General features: G+C 41.4%; 1 protein-coding gene across 7 annotated transcripts in view; it reads left to right on the top strand.

The window, feature by feature from the left end:
- Positions 1–23960, top strand: part of NEK10 (NIMA related kinase 10) — a 228195-nt gene that overhangs the window by 32498 nt on the left and 171737 nt on the right. For all 7 annotated transcript variants that reach the window (XM_044252584.1, XM_044252587.1, XM_044252586.1 and 4 more), the window contains exons 6-10: positions 9942–10026; positions 18364–18405; positions 19682–19760; positions 20863–20930; positions 22638–22717. In XM_044252584.1, coding sequence (XP_044108519.1) covers positions 9942–10026; positions 18364–18405; positions 19682–19760; positions 20863–20930; positions 22638–22717 — 354 coding nt within the window. The remainder of the gene's footprint in view (positions 1–9941; positions 10027–18363; positions 18406–19681; positions 19761–20862; positions 20931–22637; positions 22718–23960) is intronic.

Genomic DNA, 23960 nt, shown 5'->3' with positions numbered 1-23960 from the left:
GGCTGCCAAATACATTGGTTTAGTTTAAAGCAATGAAGGATTGGACCTGCATCTGTTATGCCTTTGTACTTGATTTAGGCAGAGGATTATTAGACTGACTCAGAATATGAAAAGCCTAAAATATTTGTCATGGTTATGGAATTGGGTCCCTGCTTAGTTCTTGACAATATACTCAAAGATTGTTGAAAGATTAATGAACACTGCTACAAAGGACATGAAGTTGTCCCTGACTGTTTTCTTCTTGAGCTTGAACAGAGTAGGACAATGGTTAGTAGCAGAATAATTATGCCCAAAATGGTATTAGGCAATGATGTTCTTTAATTTGTTTTGAAGAAGACTACCATCAGCTCTTCAGGGGATGTCCAATAGACCATTTATCAGGTCAGTGCTTTGAGGAAGGCAGAGCATTTCCTATATTAAAGATGTGAGAGATGTCACTGTGTCCCCAGCCTGAGGACACTAGAGGCAGAAATTGTTAGGGAAACTAATCGGGCAAGGGTTGCCATCCAACAGTTGAAAAGATCTTAACAATTCTGAAGTTAAGAGATCTCTTGTCAGAACCTTTTCAAATTCTTAGTGATTAATGAGGCTTCTTAGATTGGATGGAATTACTGGCTTGCAACATGAGTAGTCCCTGGAAATCTTCAAACTAGGAAGAGATGATTATAGATCTCTTTGCTTTCATAGTAGGAGAAGGAATTTAGGAATGTTGAACATCAAGGGCATCCTTTTACGTCATCCTCTGGCTGCTGACAGATTGTTACGTTCAGTTCTATTCTAAAAGCAGGGTTAGGTCAAAGATGGCTTAAGTGTAAAGGTCCTCTATTGTTTCTCACCCTGTATGACCTTGTTAAGATAGCCAGAATTACCTTTTCTCCTCCTTTTCCACCTATATTTAGACTTACAGAAGAACTCTTTCTTGGGGCCTTTTCTGGTATAGCTTCCTATCCTTTTCTTTGCAAACATCAGATTTAGTGTTGGCTGGAAAGCTTGGATTCAATTCAGTAATTTAATTTTTGAATATCTACCGTGCATAGAGAAGGGAGGGAATAAACAATGGGAAAGGAAAAGAGGGTGAAAATACAAAGATGAATAGGACACATGATCCCCTTTCTTCTAGGGACTCAGCATCTACACTGGTCAGCAAAACAGTTACCCAATATCCCAATACAAGGGAAAATATGGTGGATATAAACTATTTATATTATGACAACTAAATACTGGGGAGGTTGAAGGACTGCGGACTTTGGTCTTTGGTCTGATTCAGGCTATAGACAAGATTGGGCATATTCAGGATGCTATGCCATTCAGTTTTACCCTGAAGATACAGCTAATTGGGAATTTTGTCTCATGTGTAGAATGTGAGCCCTTTCAGGTCATCAGTCAGTTTATGGCTGAGTGATGCGGTTTTCATTCTTGATCTATTTCATTCTCCCCAACTGTAATCTTCCCCTAAACCACACTTCTGGATACCTCCTTTCTGGGTGCCTTTCCTAAGATTGACCTGTGATTACTCCCTCATTCTCAGAAATGAAATCGCCAGGTGGCATCTGAAATGAGACAGGACTTGTTAATCCAGGGTCAGATAAGGTAACACTGTAAGCTGCAAACACCTCATGGTCAATCTCAAAGGGCAAGTGAAAATATCGTGTCTGAAGCTGAGGTTACTTCTGGTTACTCATGGTCGTGAATCTTGATGTGTGGCAGAATACGGAAGAAAATTTTGTATTCTTCCAACTTTCCTTTCTGCCATAAGGTCATTTGTGTGTAGGAGAGTCTACTGTTAGAAAATAAATCCACCCCCCTTCCATTTCATCTGCTTGTCCAGAGAAGTACAAAGAGAGCTTGGAATCCAAGACTAGATTGTTACGAGGGTGTATAGGGAAGTAAAACTTGTCACAAAATTGACATATCCTCTAATTAACTCCTTATAAAATTGACCTCTACTCAGATATCTCTCCTGTGTATCTGTTCCTCTGAGCTTCCTCTTTGTCGGTCCATTCCTTGCTGACATCCAGACAATGCGCAGATCCTGTAACACAATACAAATATAACAATCTATTTGTGAAATGAACTTGGAAATCTGAATATATAGAATATATATCTAGATATCTAGAATATATATATTCTATATAGAGAATATATATAGAATTTCCTGAAGATACTAATAGTGATGGTGGTGAACTGTTGGAACCGAACAAATGAGGCACTGGCAGAATGAGACAATTGAAGAAGAGAATTGGATCATGTTACATGATTGGTCAGAAAAAGTATGCCCCCAGATGTTAGCAGCATCCATTCTTGCTTTGTTCTAGTTATTAGGGCAGAGTTGCAATTATAACTGAAATTTTGCTAAATGTAAAATAAAATCGATCTCAGTTTCATAGTTTACACTTTAAGATCATGTTTTCATTAAGTCATGTCCCCTCCTATTTAATATGAAATTTAGTGTTATTTAAAGTGAGTTCACTTAACTGGTCTCTTCCTGGTACGATTATCCCACAATTGCCAGGATATCTTCTCCTTCCTTTCCTGTAACTTTTGTAGACATAAGTATATACAAGGTTTTCAAATTTCAGTTAAAAGAGTGCCACCTGACCCATTTAGCATGACCTTTTTGGTCTAAAAATGCAGTCACTTTTCTAGTGAGAACAAGTTGGTGTCCTTACTATTTTACATCCCATTTTCAGAAATATCTACTATAAACTGGCATATTTTGGAAATGCGTCTGTTAGAAGTCTAGATTGGGAAGATATTTATTTATACTCCACACAAGAGCTTAAGAACTTTTTGAGTTGGGGGTGCCAGGATGGCACAGTTAGGCATCTGACTCTTGATTTCAGCTCAGGTCTGATATCACAGTTGTGAGATAGAGCCCCACATCAGGCTCAGCATAGAATTTGCTTGGGTTTCTCTCTCCCTCTATCTCTGTCCCTCCTCCCCAAAATAATAAATAAATCTAAAAAAAAAGAACCCCATGAGACAGGGAAAGCATCTGGCAGAGACTTCACAATTTAGAAATGCTATTCAGAGCATCCTGGGGCCTTCACAGGAGCTTCCAACCAACAGGACCTACACAGTTATTTGTTTACCAGACAGACCTTTGCTGTCCATGTCCAAGCTAGGCCTAGGTCACGATGCAATTGACTCTTCTTTGAGCTTTACTTGAACTTCAGCACTGGCTCTCCAGATCCTATCTGGGGAGGTGAGAGGAAAGGACTGGAAGCAATCTCTTGATTTAGTTCTTGAAATATACAAAGTTGATAGAGAGATGCTTTTTCTGTGATTTTCTTGCATCAGGTAGCAGACAGGTCAATAGGGGCCTTTAAAGATTTCCTCCTTGCCTAGGAAAAGGTAAGCCTGGTCACTTTGGTAAAGTCTGGCCATCCTCTAAGGACTGGGGTAAAACTCCAATTCCCTAGTGGTTCACAAAGCCCTTTGAGATCTTGTTCCCTCTTGGCCTCATCTTTTGCTCCTGCCTCATGCATCCATGGGGCTCACCAAGGTCACAGCAAGCCCCTGATTATTCTCTGGAGAGTGATTTTCTCTCACCTCTGAGCCTCCGTCCATGCTAATGCTCACTGTAAGTCTGCTGCTCCCACATCTTTGTCTTCCTCGCTGTTCTGGCCCCTCAGCTGTCCTTCCGTTTCATGGCATTGGGCCCCTGTTCCTCTCTCCCATACACTGAACTCCCAGTGGACAGGGTTTGGGTGTTTTATCTCCAGCTGAAGCCATTGTCGTTGGTTTTATTGGAGAGCATGGGTTCTGAGAGAGTCTTCCTATAGTGAAATTTCTCTGTATTAAATTATTTTGAGCACCATAAAAAATGTAAGGATACAGAAAATGATAAAAAAATGAAAAATTACCCTTTATACCACTCTTAGAAGTACTTCCATCAATTCTTGCTATCTTTCCTTCTAATGTTTTAAAAATTCTATGCTTTTTTCTTCATTTATTTGAGAAATTATGATGTACATACAAACACCATATGTTATCCAGAGTAAAGTTTTTGAAAGAGCTGTCTCATTGGCTGAGACTCCTTTAGGATCTTGCCTTTTTGTCTCTCTTTTGCTCTAAGTTTCAGAATCTTAAATGTACAAAAGAAGAAAATAACCTTCAAGAACCTAAGACCTCATGTAATTCTCAAACAAAAACAAGCATCTTCCCATCACATATCTTAGAGAAAATATTTAACTCTTATATTTTTATTTCTCCTGAAATGTTATTCTCCTCAAATATATACATATATATTCACACACACACACATAGAAAAGACATCATCCAATTACAGAGCTGGAGTAGACCCTGAAGAAAAAGTCCAGTCCAGCCTCATTGATACATGCAGTCGCCAAGAGGTTAAGGCCAAGCCCAGGGTCCTCAGACAAGACTTAGCTGATGCTCTTTTCTCCTCTGCCTGGTTTCTGGGTTCTTTATTAATCAAAGTAGTTTTGCATCAGAAAAGTATCACTTCAGTAATCATGTTCTCTCTGTTCTGCTCTCTACTGTTGCTTCTTGCAAAAATTGTCCATTTGGATGTCTAACAGGCTTGAAATGAAAATGTCCCCACCTTCCCAGGAAAGCAGTGCTTTTTCTTGGGCCGCATATAACTGCCAGAACCAATCAATGGCCAAATCAATAAATGACAGCTTCCCATCAGTTCGTGAGATTCTGAGAGCCAGGCACTGAGTTCCAGACACATTCTAGGAAGCATGTTTCCATGGCTAAAGTCAGCCAACCCCCAAACACTTGGACTTATGTAAGTCTACCCATCCCTTTATCAGTGTCGCTCCGGCAGACTGTACCTTGTAAGCTGTAACTGCTGTTGATTCATCTTTTGTTTTACATATGCCTTAGTGGACTTTTTCTTCTTTGGAGATCTCGAGGTTGACATACTGAAAACAAGACTTTTGATTTTTCCTGCTTAACTTGTGCACCCCGAGCTTTACTCTTCTCCATATGTTAACCAGGTCCAAGCTGCCATCAGTAGATGCAGTAGACTACCTGGGCTCCCTGTTGTGATCTCTGGCTCCCTATACTGTTCTCAACACTATTTCCAAAAGGATCCTTTCAAAATCTCTATTGGATTGTGTTAGTTATTTGCTTAGAGCCTTCTAGTGGCTTTCCAGAATATAAGTCCAAAGCTCCTGTTATTATTCTACAAAGTCCTGCAGCTCTGGCTCTTGCCATCTCTCTGACTTCAACTCCTATTACTTGTCTATGTTCTCTTGGCTCCAGCCCCATGGGCTTCCTTGCTGTTCCTTGCATAATCAACTACACTTCTGCTCGGGGACTATATACTTAACTCTTTCGCTCTTCTGACCTAGACTCCTTCCTCAATTCATTTGGATGCCAATTTTATCAGAGAACCTTTCTCTGATTGCCTGAAAATAGTATCCCCTGGACTCCTAAACTTTAACCTTTGTTGTCCTGCATTGTATGCCTCATATGAATTTTTATTAGTTTGTGTTTATCATTGATCTTCTCCCTTTAGAAGTTAAGCTCCATGAGCACAAGTGCATTTTTTAAAAAAGATTTTATTCATTTATTTGACAGACAGAGATCACAAGTAGGCAGAGAGGCAGGCGGAGAGAGAGAGAGAGAGAGAGGGAGGAGGAAGCAGGCTCCCTGCTGAGCAGAGAGACCAATGTGGGGCTCGATCCAGGACCCTGGGATCATGACCTGAGCCGAAGGCAGAGGCTTTAGCCCACTGAGCCACCCAGGTGCCCCAAGTGCATGGTTTTGTCCTTTGCTGTACCTCTGGGTGTGTAACAGTGCCTGGCTATGAGAAGGTGATGAGTAATATGTGAAAGCATTCTACTTCTGAAACTGCCATCAACTATGTAGAAGAAATGCATGTAGACAGTCTTTTCAGATCAATGACTGACTGTAGGAACCAGCAAAGCCCCATTAGATGGACTTTTGTTTGGGAGCCTATTTGGGGCTAGAGGAAAAATAAAGACCCATTAAAATTAATGGAACAAGTCAGTAAAGGTTCCTTGAATTAATTTCTTCACACATATTCTTTTTTCATCTAAGTTTTACCATATCTATTTTGATGTGAATTTTACTCTTCTAGGATCTCCCCCCATACACACACAAAAAAACCCCACAGGGCTTTGTTTCATGAATTTGGGATAATATTTATTTTGAAACAGGCTTGAACTTCTCCACTCCTAAATTTTGAGTTGAAGGTAGAAGTTTTCTTGGTGTTGTTTTGTGTGTTAATGAGAAGGGAAATTGAAATAACACCCCACCTTGAAGGTGCTGCTTATTTTGAGCAAGAACTAGAGCAAAGCATGGTACATATGAGGTCAGGGGTGAACCTCTGGCTTGTGCATCTGCCCCTGGAGTCAGCTAACCTCAGAGCCATTTGGCTGTCTTGTTGACCTTGGTACTTGCAGTTTTATGATCCAACACCACTGACTCGTGGCTGGCTTTTACATGGAGCTCTCACATCGTATATTTATTTGTCTCTTTCACCATGCAAGAAGGTGAAACCCTGACTACCCTCCTTTCAATGACTATGCGGCCAGTGCCATTTTTCCTTCCCTTTTTTGTATCGATAGCAGAAAGTGGCGTGTGATGCTAAAAGCAACGTGGCAGGTGGTCATGGACAAAGGCCGTGGGAGCTGATCACGCTGCCATGTATTAATAGTCCTGTGAAAGAAGTGGCAAAAGTTCAGTCACAAGAGGGGATAAATATTTGCCTGCTCATGAATCCACTGCTGTGTGGCGGCTATATTGGGACATACCCTCCAGGGAAACACTATCTTTGCAGACAGACAGCTTCTTCAGAGCTGCCCCAGAGGACCCCCGGCTGCTGTGCCCAACATTCCTGCTCCCACAGTAGATGCGTTTTGGAGAGTCACTGTCTCCCTGGTCACCCCTGCCTGGGGGATCTGGAGGGGGGGTGGATGGGATGGCAGGAGCACTGGCCCAGGAGTCAGCCCCCAGTTCTACTCTCATGTGCAGCCTTGAGCCAGCCGCTCTGCTCCTTGAGACTCTGCTGCCTCAGTAGAACCAGGGCCCCTGTCTTTATGATCGGTCGCTATTATTCTCTATAATTCTCTGGTTGCACTAAGTTTTGTGTTTCCTACTCCCCCAACTCCTGGCAAACAGAGATCTATATCATCTTACAGAGCACTCCATTCCACTTGAATACCGGAGATCCATCCCATGTGCTGCGTCCTTGTGGGGGGTTCAGGGCTGGGAGCCAAGGAAGGAACAACTGCTTCTTCAGAGGTCAGTGCTCAGAGAGGAGAAGCCAAAGGACTCAGACACCAGGAATTCTATTTACATTTACAACAGCAGAGGCCAGAATCATGTAGAAATATTAATAGCTTTGGGCTTCAGTCCCAAAATTGCAAAACAAAAAATGCCATTTGCTTGGAACAGAACTTTTAACTCTGAGACTTTTCTGGAACTCATTTATTTATACTCCTTTAATAATAATAATTTTAAGAAGCCTATTCTGGAATTTTTTTTCCTTTTATTTTTTAGAGGGGGGGAGGAAATAGAAGAAAACTTTTCATATTTATTTTAATATGAAAAACATTGCAAAGGTCATGAACTTTCCTCATGAAGAGAGTATATAGTTAACAGGAAAAATACCAGTGCACACATATTTGTAGCATGAATCACCTCTTAATATGTCCCGTAGCTTTTCCTCTTAAATAATGAAAAGCAATCAGCATTAAACCTCATTAGGTTTTTAGCAGCTGTTGCAACTTGATCATTATTTCTGTTTGATCTTTGGGATGTCGTATCTTTGCACCACAGTTCAGGCTATGTGCTATCTTTAGCTAACCCCAGCACCTGAAAGGGAAAGCAGTCATGTGCCATCTCCCTATTTATAAAGATTAAAGGTATTCTCTCTGTAATAGGAGCCTCAGAATAACACATCCTTACAAGTGTTCCCATAGGTAATGGTTGTAAATTCAAAGTGTTTTTTGAATTTGTATTCTTTTTCCCCATGCAAGGAAGTCTGCATGAACTACAACAGTCCAGCTTCTCACTGTGGCCTTGGCTAATTCTGCCTGGGCTGGCAGCCCTGGGATGGGTTGAGCCCTGCCTTTCTTTTCAGAAGAAACTGAGCTTTGTCTCCATAGCAAAGGTGTACTGTCATGGTGGCTGGGGTGGAAGAGGGCTGTGGTTGATGGTAGCTATGGTGGGCAGCTGCTGCCAGGAGCAATTCTCAGCCACTGATGCTTTTGGGACATTTTGCTTAGCCTCTCTTTCCAGAGCAAGGCCTCTGACGGAGCTTCTAATCTATCAGGAGGACTCAAGCATCCTTAGGAATATAAGACTATGAGAAAAACATATTTCCCAAGCTCCTTCTCATGAGCTAAGTCTTAGTGGATGGGATTTGGGATAGAATAGAATGGGGGAAGGTGACACCTCCAGGGGCCGTGACCATAGATAGTCTGCCTTTAAGGAGGGTGGATCTTGTGCTCTCAGTTTCAAGATGTGCAGATTTGGGGGCAGAGCTGAATTTCTTAGAACTGTGGAGGAGATGAAGCTGAATTTTACCACCAAAGTCTAAGGATTAATCGGAGGCAGGCCAGGCAAGGGTCGGCTTGGGACCTCAGCTTAAGCAAAGGTACCAGGTGATGGAAGGGCAGATCTTTAAAGTCTCTTAACCTTTCTGGATGCATAACTAGCTCAGCTGTGGCACAGGTGGGAGAGGTTGGGAGAAATTATGTGGATTCTAGTCTGGAGTAGCTTTTGTCATCTTCCTCAGTTTTTCTTGGCTAACTATGGAGTAAAAGACACTTTTTGTTCTAGGGTTTTGTTAACATTTATACCAAGTGCCACTGTTGGACTAGTTTTGAGGACAGTGGGAGACAAGTGTTGCTTGAGATGGTGCCCTTGCTTGCTTTTCCCCTTCTCTTTAGTGCTCCCCACCCTCAGTGGTCTCCCCTGAGGACATGTCCTTCCTTAATCATTCACCTGAACACCAACCTTTGTCTCAGGTTCTGCTTCTGGGGAAACTGACCTAAGAAAGTACTTTATCATAGCGTTTTCCCAAACTGGAGGCTACAGAGAACCCCCAGGGGTGTCATAGGGTCTTTTAAATTTGCAAGGAAAACAGAGCTACACATATCTGTCAGACCCAGATACTTTATGGTTTCCATATGAAGGTTGCGCTGCCTTCCTTTAGATGACGGCATATTTTTCTGAAGCTGGGTTTTCTGTGGTTGTCATGATAAAAGCAAGTAAGATGTGAAATTCAGCTGGAAGAGAAGATGAAGATGGTAGTATGCAATCTGGTTACAAGACTTGAGAATTTGTTTAGAGCCTAAGGTGCACATACTCCATTCATAAGTAAATGTGGTCAAGAATAAAATAAAAGCTCACTTCTTATAATTGTGTGTATTATTTTTTCAAATGGATACTAAGTTATCCAGGCATAAATTCTTATTGAGTCAAACCTAATTATTGGAAAGTTTAGGGATGTCTTTTGGTCTGGCGCCGCCCTCAGCCAATAAGGGCTCTGGGAGCCAAATAATTTTGAGGCCTCTGCTTCATGAGGATAATGACAGCCTTTATGTATTTTTTTTTAAAGATTTATTTATTTGACAGACAGAGGTCACAGGTAGGCAGAGAGGCAGGCAGAGAGAGAGGGGAGGAAGCAGGTTCCCACCGAGCAGAGAGCCCCATGTGGGGCTCCATCCCAAGATCCTGGGACCATGACCTGAGTCAAAGGCAGAGGCTTTAACCCACTGAGCCACCCAGGTGCCCCGACAGCCTTTATGTATTTTGCACTGCAATGGTTTGAGTGTTCGGGTACCAACTAACATTCCTTACTGCAGATTAAGTTTGAAACAAACTAATTCTGTTCCTTTGCATGTTCCCTATTCCCCTTCATCATCTTGTGTTGCTCTGTCACACTGGCCTTTTTTTAAACATGGACAAACGTGCTTTCTCTTTTCTTCTTTCAGAGAGTGGGTTCATCGAGCCCCATCTATTCATTTTCTGAGAGTGTTAATCTGTCTGAGACTACTAATGAGGGATCCGTGTTACCAGGTTGGTGGAAAAAATAAAAATAAATCTTACTTTTCATGAAGATGAGATTGGAAAAAAAACTGGGACCATGTTAACCTTTTTCCTCTCTCACAACTCAGTAGCCTTCAAATTTAGGAGGCATCTCACATGCTATCTAAAAAGATATGATAGACACGCTTTAATAGAGACAAAACAATCTGTAAGTTGCTGCTATATGAACTATGGGATCAAGTGGATGGAACTTTTGGTGTATGTCTTAACCCACTGGCAATCAGAGAGGTGTACACTTGGCCATAGCAAGACTCAGCAACTCACTGGGTCAACATCAGCAGTGACCAGTGGGGGCCTTCCCAGGGGGTTCCAGAGGCCTCCAGAGGGAAAGGCAGGGCCTGCATTTTTGGCTGCTGCTCAAGAGGCTGTGCCCTTCCCCACATCCAGCCTCAGACCCTGAGTTAGAGGTGAGCAAGGGACCCTCCCGTCTGTCTCAAATGAGGGCTGTGAGGTCAAGAACCTTTCCCTCCCCTCCCTAGTTAGTGGAGTGTCCTGCCCCTCATTTAGTGCTTTGTTAACTTGAATGCACCTAAGAAGCCCCTGGGAATCTTGTAAATTGCAGATTGTGATTCATCCCATATAGAGTGAGGCCCAAGGCTCTGTATCTCTGACAAGCTTCCAGAGGATGCCATTGATACTGGTCCATGGCCCACACATTGCTTAGCCAGGACTTGGTGCTTTTGCTTTTCTCTTCTCTAAAGAGAAGCTTACCTAATATTTCACCTGAACCTTGAAAGTTCATTCTTCCAGTACTGGCTGGTAGATAGCCGCTTCCATCAAGCAGCAACTCTCACACTTTTGTGTCCATCAGAAGCATATGGAGGACTTCATGATGGCGAGGGCCCATCACCACAGTTTCTGAATCCATAGGTTTGGGGAGGGCCTGAAGAGCTTTCCAGTAAGTTCCCAGGTAATGCTGATGCTGCTTGTCAGAGACCACAATTTAAAAACCAGTGCTCTGAAGCCTCAAGACTGCTTATCAGTCATTGTTGCTTCTGCTTGCAGTGTTAAATATCTAGAGTGTTCTTAGTGTTCATACATGCTTCAGTAATTTTCACAGATTGTTTTTCCCCCCCAAGAAGCATCTCCTTTTACATCCTGTCCTGATAAGCTATTGGGAAGCTCAGACCACTAGGTAGATCTCTTATTTTGGATTTGATTTTATTGACGAATTGTTTTGGGTCAGAATGTATCTCTTTTCATTACCCCAGTGACCACCTTTTCCAAACTTGGCACTTAAAAAAAAAGTATTTTGGTACTAGTCAGCTACAGAGCCTGCTCTGATTTGAGACTTCTGGGATTCATGGTGGTTCCACTACTTTCCTTTTAGAAGAATCACTACTTCCTCATTGGTATTCTGAGTGGGTTTTGTGCTATTATCATTTAGCTTTGTCCCTGGGCCTCAGAGCATACGCCAAATGGCCTTCTGTCCTGGTTGCTCAAAGTTTCCTGGGAAAATAGCATGCTTTCCCCCATGACCAACTTTACAGAACTGTGTGTTCCATGTATCTCTGAGCTGCCGCTTGCAATTCTGTGTGGGGCATATCTCATAAGGGTGGACCATGTGTTCCATTTTTCCCAGATCAGTCCCAGAATGTGCTCATTGTTCCCACTTAATTATTAATAACACCCTCTTTGACTCTCATGAAGATGGATTGTTAGCAGGAAATCTAGTTTTTTTTACTTACAGAAGTTAGCAAAATAGATGTACTTTGAGCTGTTCTCTCTGTTCAGAGAATTGATGACAGCTGTCTCATACTCTGCAGATCTCCACTCTGAAGTACTGCGTTTCTTAGTCTTGTTCTTGATGGATTGGGACTTGGTTGATTGCCCTGCTCTCTGCAGGAAAGAATTCAGTGATCTCTTTGTTTATGGCATTTTGTGACGAAACACATATTAAAGGAAGTCTTTCCCTGATTTCTAGCCTTTCCATAGAAGGGGATTCTCTCTGAATCTCTCCCCCACACTCTCTTTCCACAAAGAAGAGCATGTGGTCAGGCAGTTGTTTAACTTCTTGAGTTGCCAAGAACTGTTGGCTGAAGTCACAGAGCTTTGCTGGGATTTACTATAATTTATGCCATTGAATCTCAACAAGTCTTCACTTTTGCTAGGCATTTCTTTCCCTTCTTGTTAAGTCAGTGCTGCAGGATCCACAGAGACTGGTCCAAACCAGGTCCACTTCTCATACCCCAACCCCAACTCCTCAAACACTACCCCCGTCATTCTCACCAAATCACAGCATCATCTGTTTTATGGAGAAAACCAAAACCATCCCAGTGGGAGCTCTCTTATTATCTCTTTTTTGTTGCTTGAAATGTTTGGCTTACTTTGAAACTTTATGTTCTTCTTGTTTCAGAAGAAATATCCCTCCTCCTTGCCAAGGCTTTCCCCCTCTACCTATTCTCTTTCTTACTATGTCAGTGGCTCCCTTTCTATTTTCCATTGTCATAAAAATGTCCTCTCTTTGACCCAGGTGTTCCTTCAAATCTTCATTTTACCTTCATTCCTCCATTTCTTGAAAAGTCAGGCTATGTCTCTTGAACCTACTTCCTTTTTGTCAGAACTGATGGGCTGCATATCTTGCACACTGAATTCCGTGTACAAGGTTCTCCCAGGAAGCCATGCTTTAGTCAGCATTCCTTGATCCAGAGGTTGCAAACTGGTGGCTTGTAGATTGGCTCTTGCCTGCCGGAGACTTCAGTATGTTGCTTAATGGAGAAGAAGCTGGAAGGAATGAAAGAGTAGCCATTATGAAGGTATACATGTGTAGAGTTTGTCATAATTAAGAAAGACCTATGTTCTGAGAGTTCAAGTATAGTAGGAGGCCCACGTAGGAGAAACATAAATGCCCACCTGCGCTCATTCTTGTGAGGCCAGAGCATGTTGGTTATTGAGGATACAGTGAAGATCTTAAAAGCTGCTACCTACAATTGTATTAGAAACCACAATCGAAAGATAGGCTGAGTGACCTTTTCCCAGCACCTACATTCCTCAACTCCTGTTGCAGCGCAGAGGCTTCCCCACATTTTCTGTTTGCCTTCACCCACCCCATGGGGCTCTGGCCCTTCCTCAGCACTTTGCGCCTTTCTATATTCTTTACTTGCTCTTTTTCTTAATCCTGCCTTCCTAAATGTTAATCTTCCCAAAGTTCTTTTCTTTAATCATCTTCTCCCCTGGCTTCCACGCTCTTGGCTTCACCTGTTGTGGTCGACAGTGTTTTTTTTTTTTTTTTTTTTTTTTTTTTAAGATTTTATTTATTTATTGTCAGAGAGAGAGGGAGAGAGAGTGAGCACAGGCAGACAGAGAGGCAGGCAGAGGCAGAGGGAGAAGCAGGCTCCCTGCCGAGCAAGGAGCCCGATGTGGGACTCGATCCCAGGACGCTGGGATCATGACCTGAGCCGAAGGCAGCTGCTTAACCAACTGAGCCACCCAGGCGTCCCTCGACAGTGTTTTTTTGCTCACGTACTTATCTCCAGTCTCATACTTGTCTCTCTGTGTTAAGTCCCACATTTCCAGGGATATTTTGGATGGCCATGTGTATGACACAGTAGCACCGTCGTTCTCCAGGTGTGACCCACGGAGTGCTTACAGGTCTCTGAAAGCTTTCAGGGCTTCCACCAGGCCAAAAATATCTTAAAAATAATGCCACGATGTTGTTTGCCTTCTACGCTCGCTGCCTTATATGTGTGCAGTGGAGTTCTCCAGCGATGACAGGATGTGTGACAAGCCATGTCTCTGAGGGCTGAGGGAACAGGTACTTGTGTATTCCTGTGCTTTAAAAATGTCTCACCTTTAACTTCTAAGATGGTAAATAGATATAACCCACATAAACAAAACTCTCTGAGGTTCTCAGTAATTTTTAAATTGTAAAGGAGTACAGACCAAAGAGTTCGAGAAGCACTATGAGAGTGCATTCCACTCAGCCACTTTAAAAATGGAGCCCTTTGCTTCTCCCTCTCACCTTAAACCTTCAGATCAACTTCTCATCCTTTTAGTGACACTACCTTGCCTCCAGACTCCAAGGTAGGAAACTTTGAACCATCTCTTATATTTTCCTTTGACTCACTCCCTACAAATAGAGCATTAGCAAGTTTTTAGAAGAGTATTACTTTTCCATCTGGAAAGATAAGATACCAGCACACAGAGGGGCCTTAAAATCATGACTCCAGCATGAGCAGCATGGAACCACTCTTGAGTTTTGAATGGTGAAGTAAAGTGATGACATTTGTGAATCACTATTAAGGGCTCTCTGCAGTGTGCCTGGCATTGATGTGGTTGCTGACTAGATCTAGGACTAGAGTGTCTAATGGCACTGACATTTTCAGCTGGGGCAAAAATAGTTGTGCACTACCAACACCCATTTGGGTGCTGCATTGCGCTCCCATTTTTTTGAGAACATACTCATTATCTGTATTACATTATTGTTTTTTTTTTGGAAGGAAAACCTCAGGGACTAGTCAGAGCAAGGGCGTTCGTTACATATTGCACACTGAACTAAAGGGCAGATTGCCCTGGGGACTTTCTCCAGGTCACTGGGCTCAGAGGTACTGAACCCAGTCTTGTGACCATCGGGCTTGTGACCAGGGAGAAAATGCTAAGATCTGACGGGGCACCCAGGAAGTGTTGCTGTAATTCAAGCGTGCAGTCATATTTGCTTTTCAGATTAGGACCCAGAACTGTTAAGCCCAGGTATGTACAGACCTTGTGGACTTGGTTTTCTCCAGCTGACACTCTCAGGTGAAAGCGGTCACATGGGCATGACCAAAGGAAACATAAAGAAGACCAGGAGTCTGTGGCCTTGTCCCAGTTTACATAGAAGCATGGGGTGGGGGGCAGTGTTTATTTCATATATGAAGGGTAATTTCTTGAGTATGTAACGACATTCTCAGAGAGTGACAAAGCCTCCTCCCTTTCCTATACTTACTCCTGTGTTCCTTCTGTGAAAAGAAGTGTCCTTCAGTGAATGATCTTTGTTTGGGAAAAGCTGCACCTCTGTCCTCCCACTGGAGGCTTAGAATGCCCAGCAGAATGTTAAAGGCCCCAAGGGGTCCTTAGATAAAAGTATTTGTCAAACTCTGTTTAACATTATCATTTCCCAAGCTGATTTGAATTTGGTCATGAAATTATTATTATTATTTTTAAAACAGAATGTCTAATACCAACCACTCCACAGAATAAATGCATTATTCCCAGAATGGAGTTTGGGAAATAGGATTTAGTTTCCAATTCTTAACTGACTGAGCCACCCAGGCACCCTCGTTCCCAATTCTTAATAGTGATTACTGGATAGATATGTTACTCGTTAAGGTAAAAATTTAAAAATGACCATGCCAATCATGTTTTATTTATTTATTTTTAAAAAGATTTTATTTTATTTATTTGTCAGAGAGCGAGAGTGAGAGAGTGAACACACACAAGCGGGGGGGCGGCAGGCAGAGGAAGCAGCAGACTCCCCACTGAGCAGGGAGCCCTGTGTGGGACTTGATCCCAGGACCTGGGGTTCATGACCCAAGCTAAAGGCAGACACTTAACTGACTGAGCCACCCAAGCATTCCTTATTTTTATTTTATTTTATTTTATTTTATTTGAGAGAGAGAGAGCACAAATGGGGGAAAGGGTAAGGGGATGAGCAGACTCCTTGCTGAGTTGGGATCCTGACACTGGGCTGGATCCCTGGACACTGAGATCATGACCTGAGCCGAAGTCAGACATTTAACCAACTGAACCACCCCAGCGCCCCATGTCCAATCATTTAAATATTATTCTCTCTCTTGGTGTCTTCTCACTCCCAAGCTTCAAATTTCAATTCTCTTCAAGTCATCGACTCTCAGATGTCAATGTTTTGCCCTCTCCTCGTCTTTCAAGGTCTCTTCTACTTTTCTCAAGTGAACATCCCATCAGCAGCTTAGTATGTCCCAAGTGGAGTCTTCTCTAACCTAGACTCTTCCTCTCTCCTTCCTTGGGTCTGTTAAAGTATCTTGCTACACCTCAGTCCCCCGGCTCAAATATGGTGATGTCTTCTACTTCGTTGCTTTTCTTCTAGCATGTCTTCATGTTTGGTGGATCACACTACTTCATAGACTGTCTCTGCCTCTCTGTTCTGCCCACTGCCACTGTCAACCAACAGGGCTTCCGGGTGGCTTTCTTTCCCTCTCCAGTTCATTGCAAAACCAGAGGGTGGTCCTCAGAGCTGATTCTAATCACCCCTTGTTCACACAATGTTGTCATCTGATCTCATGGTCCACATGATGAAGTTCAGATTCAGACTCACAGCTAAGCCTTCACACAGTTTGGTCCCACCGTGCTTTTCTGACATTATTCCCAGAAATGCCATTCATGGAGTTACAGAAGTGCTTCTTGGAGTTATGGAACACCTTGATGTTCATTTTCTGTGCACAACTTCTGTGCATCTTTGGACCTACTGTTCTGTTTGCTTGTAATCTCCCTGATTTTCACCTATTTTTTCTCAGCAGATTTGTCCATCCTTCTAAACCTTTTCCGTGGGCACCACCCTTATGACATTTTCTGTAGTCCTCTCAGCAGGATATCATGTGTCCTTCCTGGGACATCATAGCACTTCATGTATAACTTCCTTATAGCACTTACCAAATTCTGTCTTAAATGCTAGTTGTTTGTATATCTACCTTATGCTTGCCCAAAGCTCAGTGAGGTCAGCCGCAGTCATCTGCATATTTGTGTCCTCTTCAGAGCCTGATGCTGGGTTTTTACGTAATAAGAATGAAAAAAAAAAAAAACCTGTTGAATAAACATTAGTAGCCTTGAAATGTTATTTTTATATATATAAAATATTCTGCCATAACTAAGAATAATGCATACAGTATTCTTCTGGTCTTTAATTATAACGCTTCTAGAGTGAATAGCAATGGTGAAAATTCAAATTAGTGGGTAGCCACAGAACTATTTTTAATTGAGTTGTAAGTGTCGCTTCATACTTAATTTAAACATGGGTATGTTTAGTGTTTCCAAATTTACTGCACATACAATAAGGAAACCTTGACCAGGAGGCCTCAAGAATCTTGAGCCTTTTTTTCAGCCCACTCACTCAGTGGATTTCAAGGTGGAACTAGATTCTTCTCCCTCACATTTGTGTACCCATCACCATGCATTTCCCAGAATTGTAATGATGGCTAATATTTATTTTTCAAATGACTTCCTCGTGTGCATGTTAAGAAGAGTACAGCTTTAATTAAACAGGTTAGGGTCACTTGAAACACATTTGCCTGAAGATAAATGTCAATGTGGATAATCTGAGAGCACTTGCTATTAATAGAGTTCCAAGTTGGTCCCTCTCATGACTGCAACCTCCCACCCCGTCTTCCCTAATTACTGCTTTTAGAGTAATTTCAGAAGTTCTGTGAAATGCCTTCTTATTGGGCATTGGATTTAAAAGCCTGTATCAGGAGACATTTTGTGATGATGATTCTTACCTTCATTTAAAGTATGGGTTTAATAAGAACATTAGCCTCTTCATTTCAAGGAGGAGCCCTATTGTCTAGAGCAATCCCAGTCAACCTTTAGTGTCTGTGATTTACCTGGGAATTTTGTGGAAATTCAGAATGTGACTCAGCAGGTTTGGGGCACGGTGGATGTGCTGCATTTCTAACCAGCTTCTCCATGAGGCTGATGCTGATCTCTGTGTACCACACGAGGCAGGGCCCTACAGGAAGGTCATGGGAGTTGGTGATGCTGGATTCCATTCCTCTCCAGGCTGGTCACTTAGGCAAAGTGGCTTACCATCCTGGGTCTTAGTTATCCTAATCTGCAGTATAAAGGAGCGATATCTTTTTTTTTTTTTTTTAAGATTTTATTTATTTGACAGACAGAGATCACAAGTAGGCAGAGAGGCAGGCAGAGAGAGGAGGAAGCAGGCTCCCCGCTGAACAGAGAGCCTGAGGACCTTGAGGACCCTGAGATCATGACCTGAGTTGAAGGCAGAGGCTTTAACCCACTGAGCCACCCAGATGCCCCAAGGGAGTGATATCTCAACAGCTCTTTCCAGCTGTAACATTTTATGATGACATGAGGGGAAGTAGAAAAAATGAGGAGTCAGGCTGCAGGTCTGAGCATATTTTCATTCTTTTAATTTCAACCCAACTTTCATATTTATTAAGAGTTTATCTTTAATGTGGTTTGTACAGCAAACATTAAAGAGCTGCATATTTATGTGGGACCTGGATTTCAAAAATAATTATCAATCTCATGATTTAATCAAGAACTTACATGTAAAATATACTTCCCCCTCCACCCTCATCTTTTGTGTATGTTTTGTTGTTTTTGTTTTATTAGGAAATTCTCCATAGCTTGGGTGGAATTGAAAACCTAGCTCAGGTAAGATTCCTTCGCGGTGGCTGGTTTTTCCTTTCCATTTGGTGCCATGGCTCTGGGCAAGGATTACATAGGTGTGTGACGGCAGATGGCTTTCTTACCTTAGGCTGCCTGCCAAGCGGAGGAGCAGGCAGGGTGGATAAGTGTGTGTGAGGCAGGATACTCACAGAGCAGGAAGGGACCCATGACATTTTGTTCCAGCTAATTTTACCCAGCCTGCTGAAACAAGAAAAGTTCTATAAAAGGTCACATGTCTTCAGTTAGTAATGAGAAGAAATAGGTGTTGGCTGGCAGGCCCAGATCCTCGACATTGCACAAACCAAATGATGGGAAAATACTGGTTATAAAGATGTTTACAATTGTTGCACACACACAAAATATTATGCTCACTAAAATATTTCCAAATACATGATGATGTGAGGAACGATCTTAACTCCATTTATTTGTCTGCTTTTGTAACTACTGAGGGAAGATAAGCAGGTTAAGCCAGTCAAATGTTTGGGTTTATTAGTATGATAAGGCAAAATTTCTAGGCATGGCATTGGGTTGAGACAGCCCACTCTCCTACCACGTAGAGAAAGAATGATTTCATAATGAATCTTTGGACCGGCAAACTCATTCTGTATTATTAATGGAAGAGTAAGTTTAATGGCCAGTTAATGCTAAATCTATTATATTTTATTATATTTTAATTCTTGGGAAATTGCTAAAACATATCTAGTTTTTGTTTTTAAGATTTTTTTTAATTGGCTGAAGGTTTACCTCATTTAATGAAATGGCTTATCTTTCACAAAATTATATTATAAAGGATCCTTTTTTCTACCTTAACTTCCCTTGTTCTATTAGAATTTTATGTGTGTTTCTCTGACCCTATTTCTTATTATAATCAGTTATCTGCAGTAAGTGATTATCAGGCCCATTTTATTCTGATTACTGTTATTGGTGTGTATGCTGGTTAGATATAATTTTTTTTTTTTGTATTTGGAGCCAGATTACACCACAAACTTATTTAGTCACACGTCATTTTTTGAGAGTTTATACACTCTTTCCATGGCCCCTCCCTCAACCTCAGGGCATGCAAGAGAAGGCAAAGAATCTAGAAACTCAAGCTACCTATTGCACTTGAGTGAACCTTCACTTGAGTGAGGTCCCCAGTGTTATTTGGTGAATCCGTTGTGCCATCTACAGGTCATTTTCAGAAGTACATGTCTTGTCCCTTAACTGCTCATGTGGTTTTTACTAATCCTTATGACTCTTGTTGGCTTGGTCCCTCCTGCAGTACATGGAGATTGTGGCCAATGAGTACCTCGGCTACGGAGAGGAGCCGCACAGTGTGGACAAACTGGTCAACATGACGTGTAAGTGTTGTTGCGGGAACACGGCAACTTCTCCCACTTGCCAAATGAGCGGGATGGCTTTTTCAGTAGGAAAAAAGATCTTTTGAATATTTATGAGTATACCCATCCACACAGTTATGGTATTGGGATTCCCTGCCATCAGGGACTGATGGCTGCCATCATTCCCCCTGATATTCAGTGGGAAAATATGCCGAGAAGGAAAACTTCAAATCACAATCTTACCTTGAAAAGCCCACTTTCATGTTGCAGATTGTCACTGAGCACAAGTTTATTTTAATGCAAGAGGGACTTCCATAATGGCAGATTTCGGTAAAAATGTTTTTTGCTTCCTTTGATTTCTATTAAAATGCCAGAGGCTGTTCACTTTTCATCTACAAAGTTGGGTTAATGATAATACCTGCCTCATAAAGTTTAAAAGTTGTGAGCATTAAAAAGAAAAAAAAGATCCTGATATGATGACAAGGATGTGGAAACATTGGTCTGTGTGTGTGGAACTCAAATTTTCTCTCTCTGGAGGCTCTTTCCAGCCTCACCTTGCAGCCCCTTCAGGTTTGATGAGCTATAGGGTTTGGTTTCCCGTATTTGTTTCCAGGACAGCACACTGATTCTCAGTTACAGGGAAAGGAGAGTATGTGGTGATCCTGGGCACCAGGAAGTTTCTTTGAGAACACCTGTTCCCCTCAGCTGAGGAGCCTTGCTGCGTCCATCACCTTCAGTGGCCTTCCTCTCCTCTTTATATCTGAAATCTTTATAGGATGGAGCTTTGAAGAGTAGGTCTCACTTTGAAGTTGTAATCATGTTGAGGAACTCATTCAACTTTAAGCAGAAGGAGATGTTTGCCTTTTTTGTTGTCTCCATATTATATAATAATAATAATAATAATAATATATAATAATTATTAGTTGAACTTCAGAGGTAACTCTCAGAGTAAAAAAAAAAAAAAATGACCCTGTTCCTCCTCCCTCCATTTTTCCTTTTGTGTTGTCTGTCTTCCCATGCCCCCTTTCCCTGCTTGCCCATTGGTACATTAGACCTGCGGTTCTATGAATACTGCTGCCCTTACGTGCTGAATCCCTCTTTGAGCTATTCCCTTCCTTTATAGATATTTTTCAGAAACTTGCTGCTGTCAAAGACCAAAGAGAATGGGTTACCACAAGTGGAGCCCACAAGGTGAGTGTGGCCCCAGAGGGAGGCAATACTTCGTCTCCTATGGCAGTGGTTCACATGCTGGGTTCAGAGCCTTGTGATCAGGTTTCTAATAATTATAGTTCACAAACCTGCTAACCTAGCCCAGAATTGTAAATCTCTGCCAAGCCTTTAATATTCTTCATCAGCCTAAGGAGTAAACACAGAATAGCAAGCAGTTTTCTGAAACTTTTTTTTCTTTTTTCCTATGCCACTTATTAACAACCAAGTTTGTTGCTTTATTTAAATGTTGCTTGAGAAGCCCTGCTATATATAAACTGCCCCTCAGTGTGTGTTTTTACAAATGAGCAAAGTGTGTGTATACGTATCAATACATTCCATATGGCACATGGAGTTGTATGTGTTTGAACCATATGAAATTGTCATGTCTATTGGGCAATTTCATATGGTTCAACCCTATAATCAGATGGTATAATATTACAGGCATATGGATCAAACATGCATTTCAAGATGAATGGATGCACATTTAGTCAAAACAGACTAAATTTATATCTATAGCAAAACTATTTAGATGGTAGCTGCCTACAGCCAAGTTTTAATAATCTGTTGATTTCTCATATTCCAAGAGGCCACTTTTGAGCATATGTTAGAGCAGGGTTGCTTAAAATGTGTTCCCACATGCTGTTCATTATATAAGAGATAATTCTAGGTCATATACAAATCAACACTTTTATTTTCAATAGCTATATCTATTTCACTGATATTACCACTTAGAATTTGAGGAACATTTTTGAGTAGCATTAAGGAGTTAAGTGGATATGGCGAAAATTGTGGGAATGTTATGTCAGTGACTCAAGTTTGGGGAATGTGTTAGGAGATCAGAGAAAAAAGTAAGAGAAGAATAAGAAGAGGGGATTGGAGAAATAAAGACGATGATAGCTTTATAAAAAAAATGAATGAAATCATAAAGGGGAAAATTGATATAACAGAAACCAAAAATCAGCCAAGCAGTTGTAACACGGCTTGCAGCTCTGGCCTGAATGGATCTGACTGTGCACTTTTGGAGGACTCTGAGTTCTAAAAGTCTAGAGAGTAGAGGGATGAATTTGCGTTAATGGGAGTTCAGAGAAGGCAATTGATGAGGTACAGACTTCCAGTTAAGTCATATTACTTGGCATGATATCTGGAAGCATCGATTCATGCTCTTTAAACATCAATTAGAAATCTGGGAGGCAAATGAAGTGCTTGGTAAGGTTGACATATCTTGCTTAGTTTGGGGGTAAAAAGACAGTTTTCAACACTCTGGTGAAAAGTAGTTCCACAATTGGGAAAGGGCCTACCACAATGCCTGGTTCACAATGAGTTCAAAACATGAACTCAAAAACAATGGCTGATTGCTCCCAGTATCCTAGTTACTATCATTAGTCTCCCTACTTGTCCTTGGGGAGAGGCAGAAGAGGCAGAGGGGCCCTCCTGGGCATATAAAAATAGAGGGAAGAGTGAGAACTTTGGCCATGTACCTTGGTCCCTTTTGCTTCTGCTCTGGGTAAGGAATGGCCACAAGGAACTGGCCTTGAGTTTCAAACCCGGAAGAGGTTGTACCCTCTCAAAGAGCTGGGGGTGGTGAATGTTTAATAAAAACTCCTCTTTGAAAGAAGCATTATAAGCATTATACCACTCAAGAAGCTGTGGTACTTACACAATGAAACTTTCTTTTACTTCATTTTTCAGACATTAGTAAATTTACTTGGTGCCCGAGATACTAATGTTTTGTTGGGTGCCCTTCTGGCTCTGGCTAGTTTAGCTGAAAGGTAAGTGTATTTTAATATCTTTCTAGTTCAACTGCCATAGCAGTTTAGGTGGGAGAGACAAAAAAATAGATCAGTTTCTCTAGTTATTTATCTCCATAGTTATAATTTATGAAAAATAAGCACGAAGGAGCATTAATATATTGAAGATGATCCTGAATGAAGAAGCATCATTTTCAAACTTAAGTTGGGAAGGAAAATGACAGTTTCTTCTCTTTTTCTTGACCAGAAATACTTACCTAGTCTTTCATCCAATGCTCAGATACTTGCACTTTCAAAATAACAGTAGTAGGGGTGCCTGGGTAGCTCAATGGGTTAAAGCCTCTGCCTTTGGCTCAGGTCATGATCCCAGGGTCCTGGGATCGAGCCCCACATCTCTGCTCAGCAGGGAGCCTGCTTCCTCCTCTTTCTCTGCCTGCCTCTTTGCCTACTTATGATCTCTGCCTGTCAAATAAATAAATAAAATCTTCAAAATAAAGCAATATTTGACAACTGTATCTTTGACAACTTTATCTCTCTCACCTTAAAAATAAGTTCTCTCCTGTACATTCATTCTAACATATAAAACATTTTCAAACACTTTTACCCTTAAAATAATTCTGCATAACACGTTCCCTTATAGACATCATGATTATTTTAAATAAAAGTGCTTTAAATATATTTTTATGCCAGTAAGTGAATCAGTGCTTTTTTCTTGTTTTTATTTTTTTAACTTTATTTGGAATAACTGGGACATATAACTACATGTGTTTAAAGTGTACAACATGATGATATGACATACATTATATGTATAGAATGATTATCAAGCTCAAGAGAATTAACATATTCAACATATCACATACTTAACTCTTTTTGTGTGTGTGCAATAAGCACACTTCAGATGTGCTCTCATCAACTTTCAAGTGTAAAATACACACTAACTGTAGTCTCCATGCTGTACATGAGATCCTCAGTACTCATTCTTCTAACTGAAAGTTTGTACCCGTTAATCTGTATTTCCCTCCTGCCTAGCCCCTCACAGTCACTCACCATGCTCATCTCTAGATTCCACATATAACTGATATCATACAGTATTTACCTTAGCACAGTTCCTTTCAGTTTCCTCCATGTTGTCACAAATTGCAGAGTCTTTCTTCTTTAAGGATGAATAATAATATTCAATTGTATTTATGTAGGCCCATATAGGTCATTTTAATATCTTGGCTGTTGTGAATAATGCTGTTATTACTTCTTTAATGAAAAGCCT

Source organism: Neovison vison, chromosome 6 (assembly GCF_020171115.1).
Source record: "Neovison vison isolate M4711 chromosome 6, ASM_NN_V1, whole genome shotgun sequence".
In the NCBI taxonomy this organism is placed as follows: Eukaryota; Metazoa; Chordata; class Mammalia; order Carnivora; family Mustelidae; genus Neogale; species Neogale vison.
The sequence above is the reverse complement of the archived record's forward strand: the minus strand, read 5'-3'. Positions and strand labels throughout refer to the sequence as shown.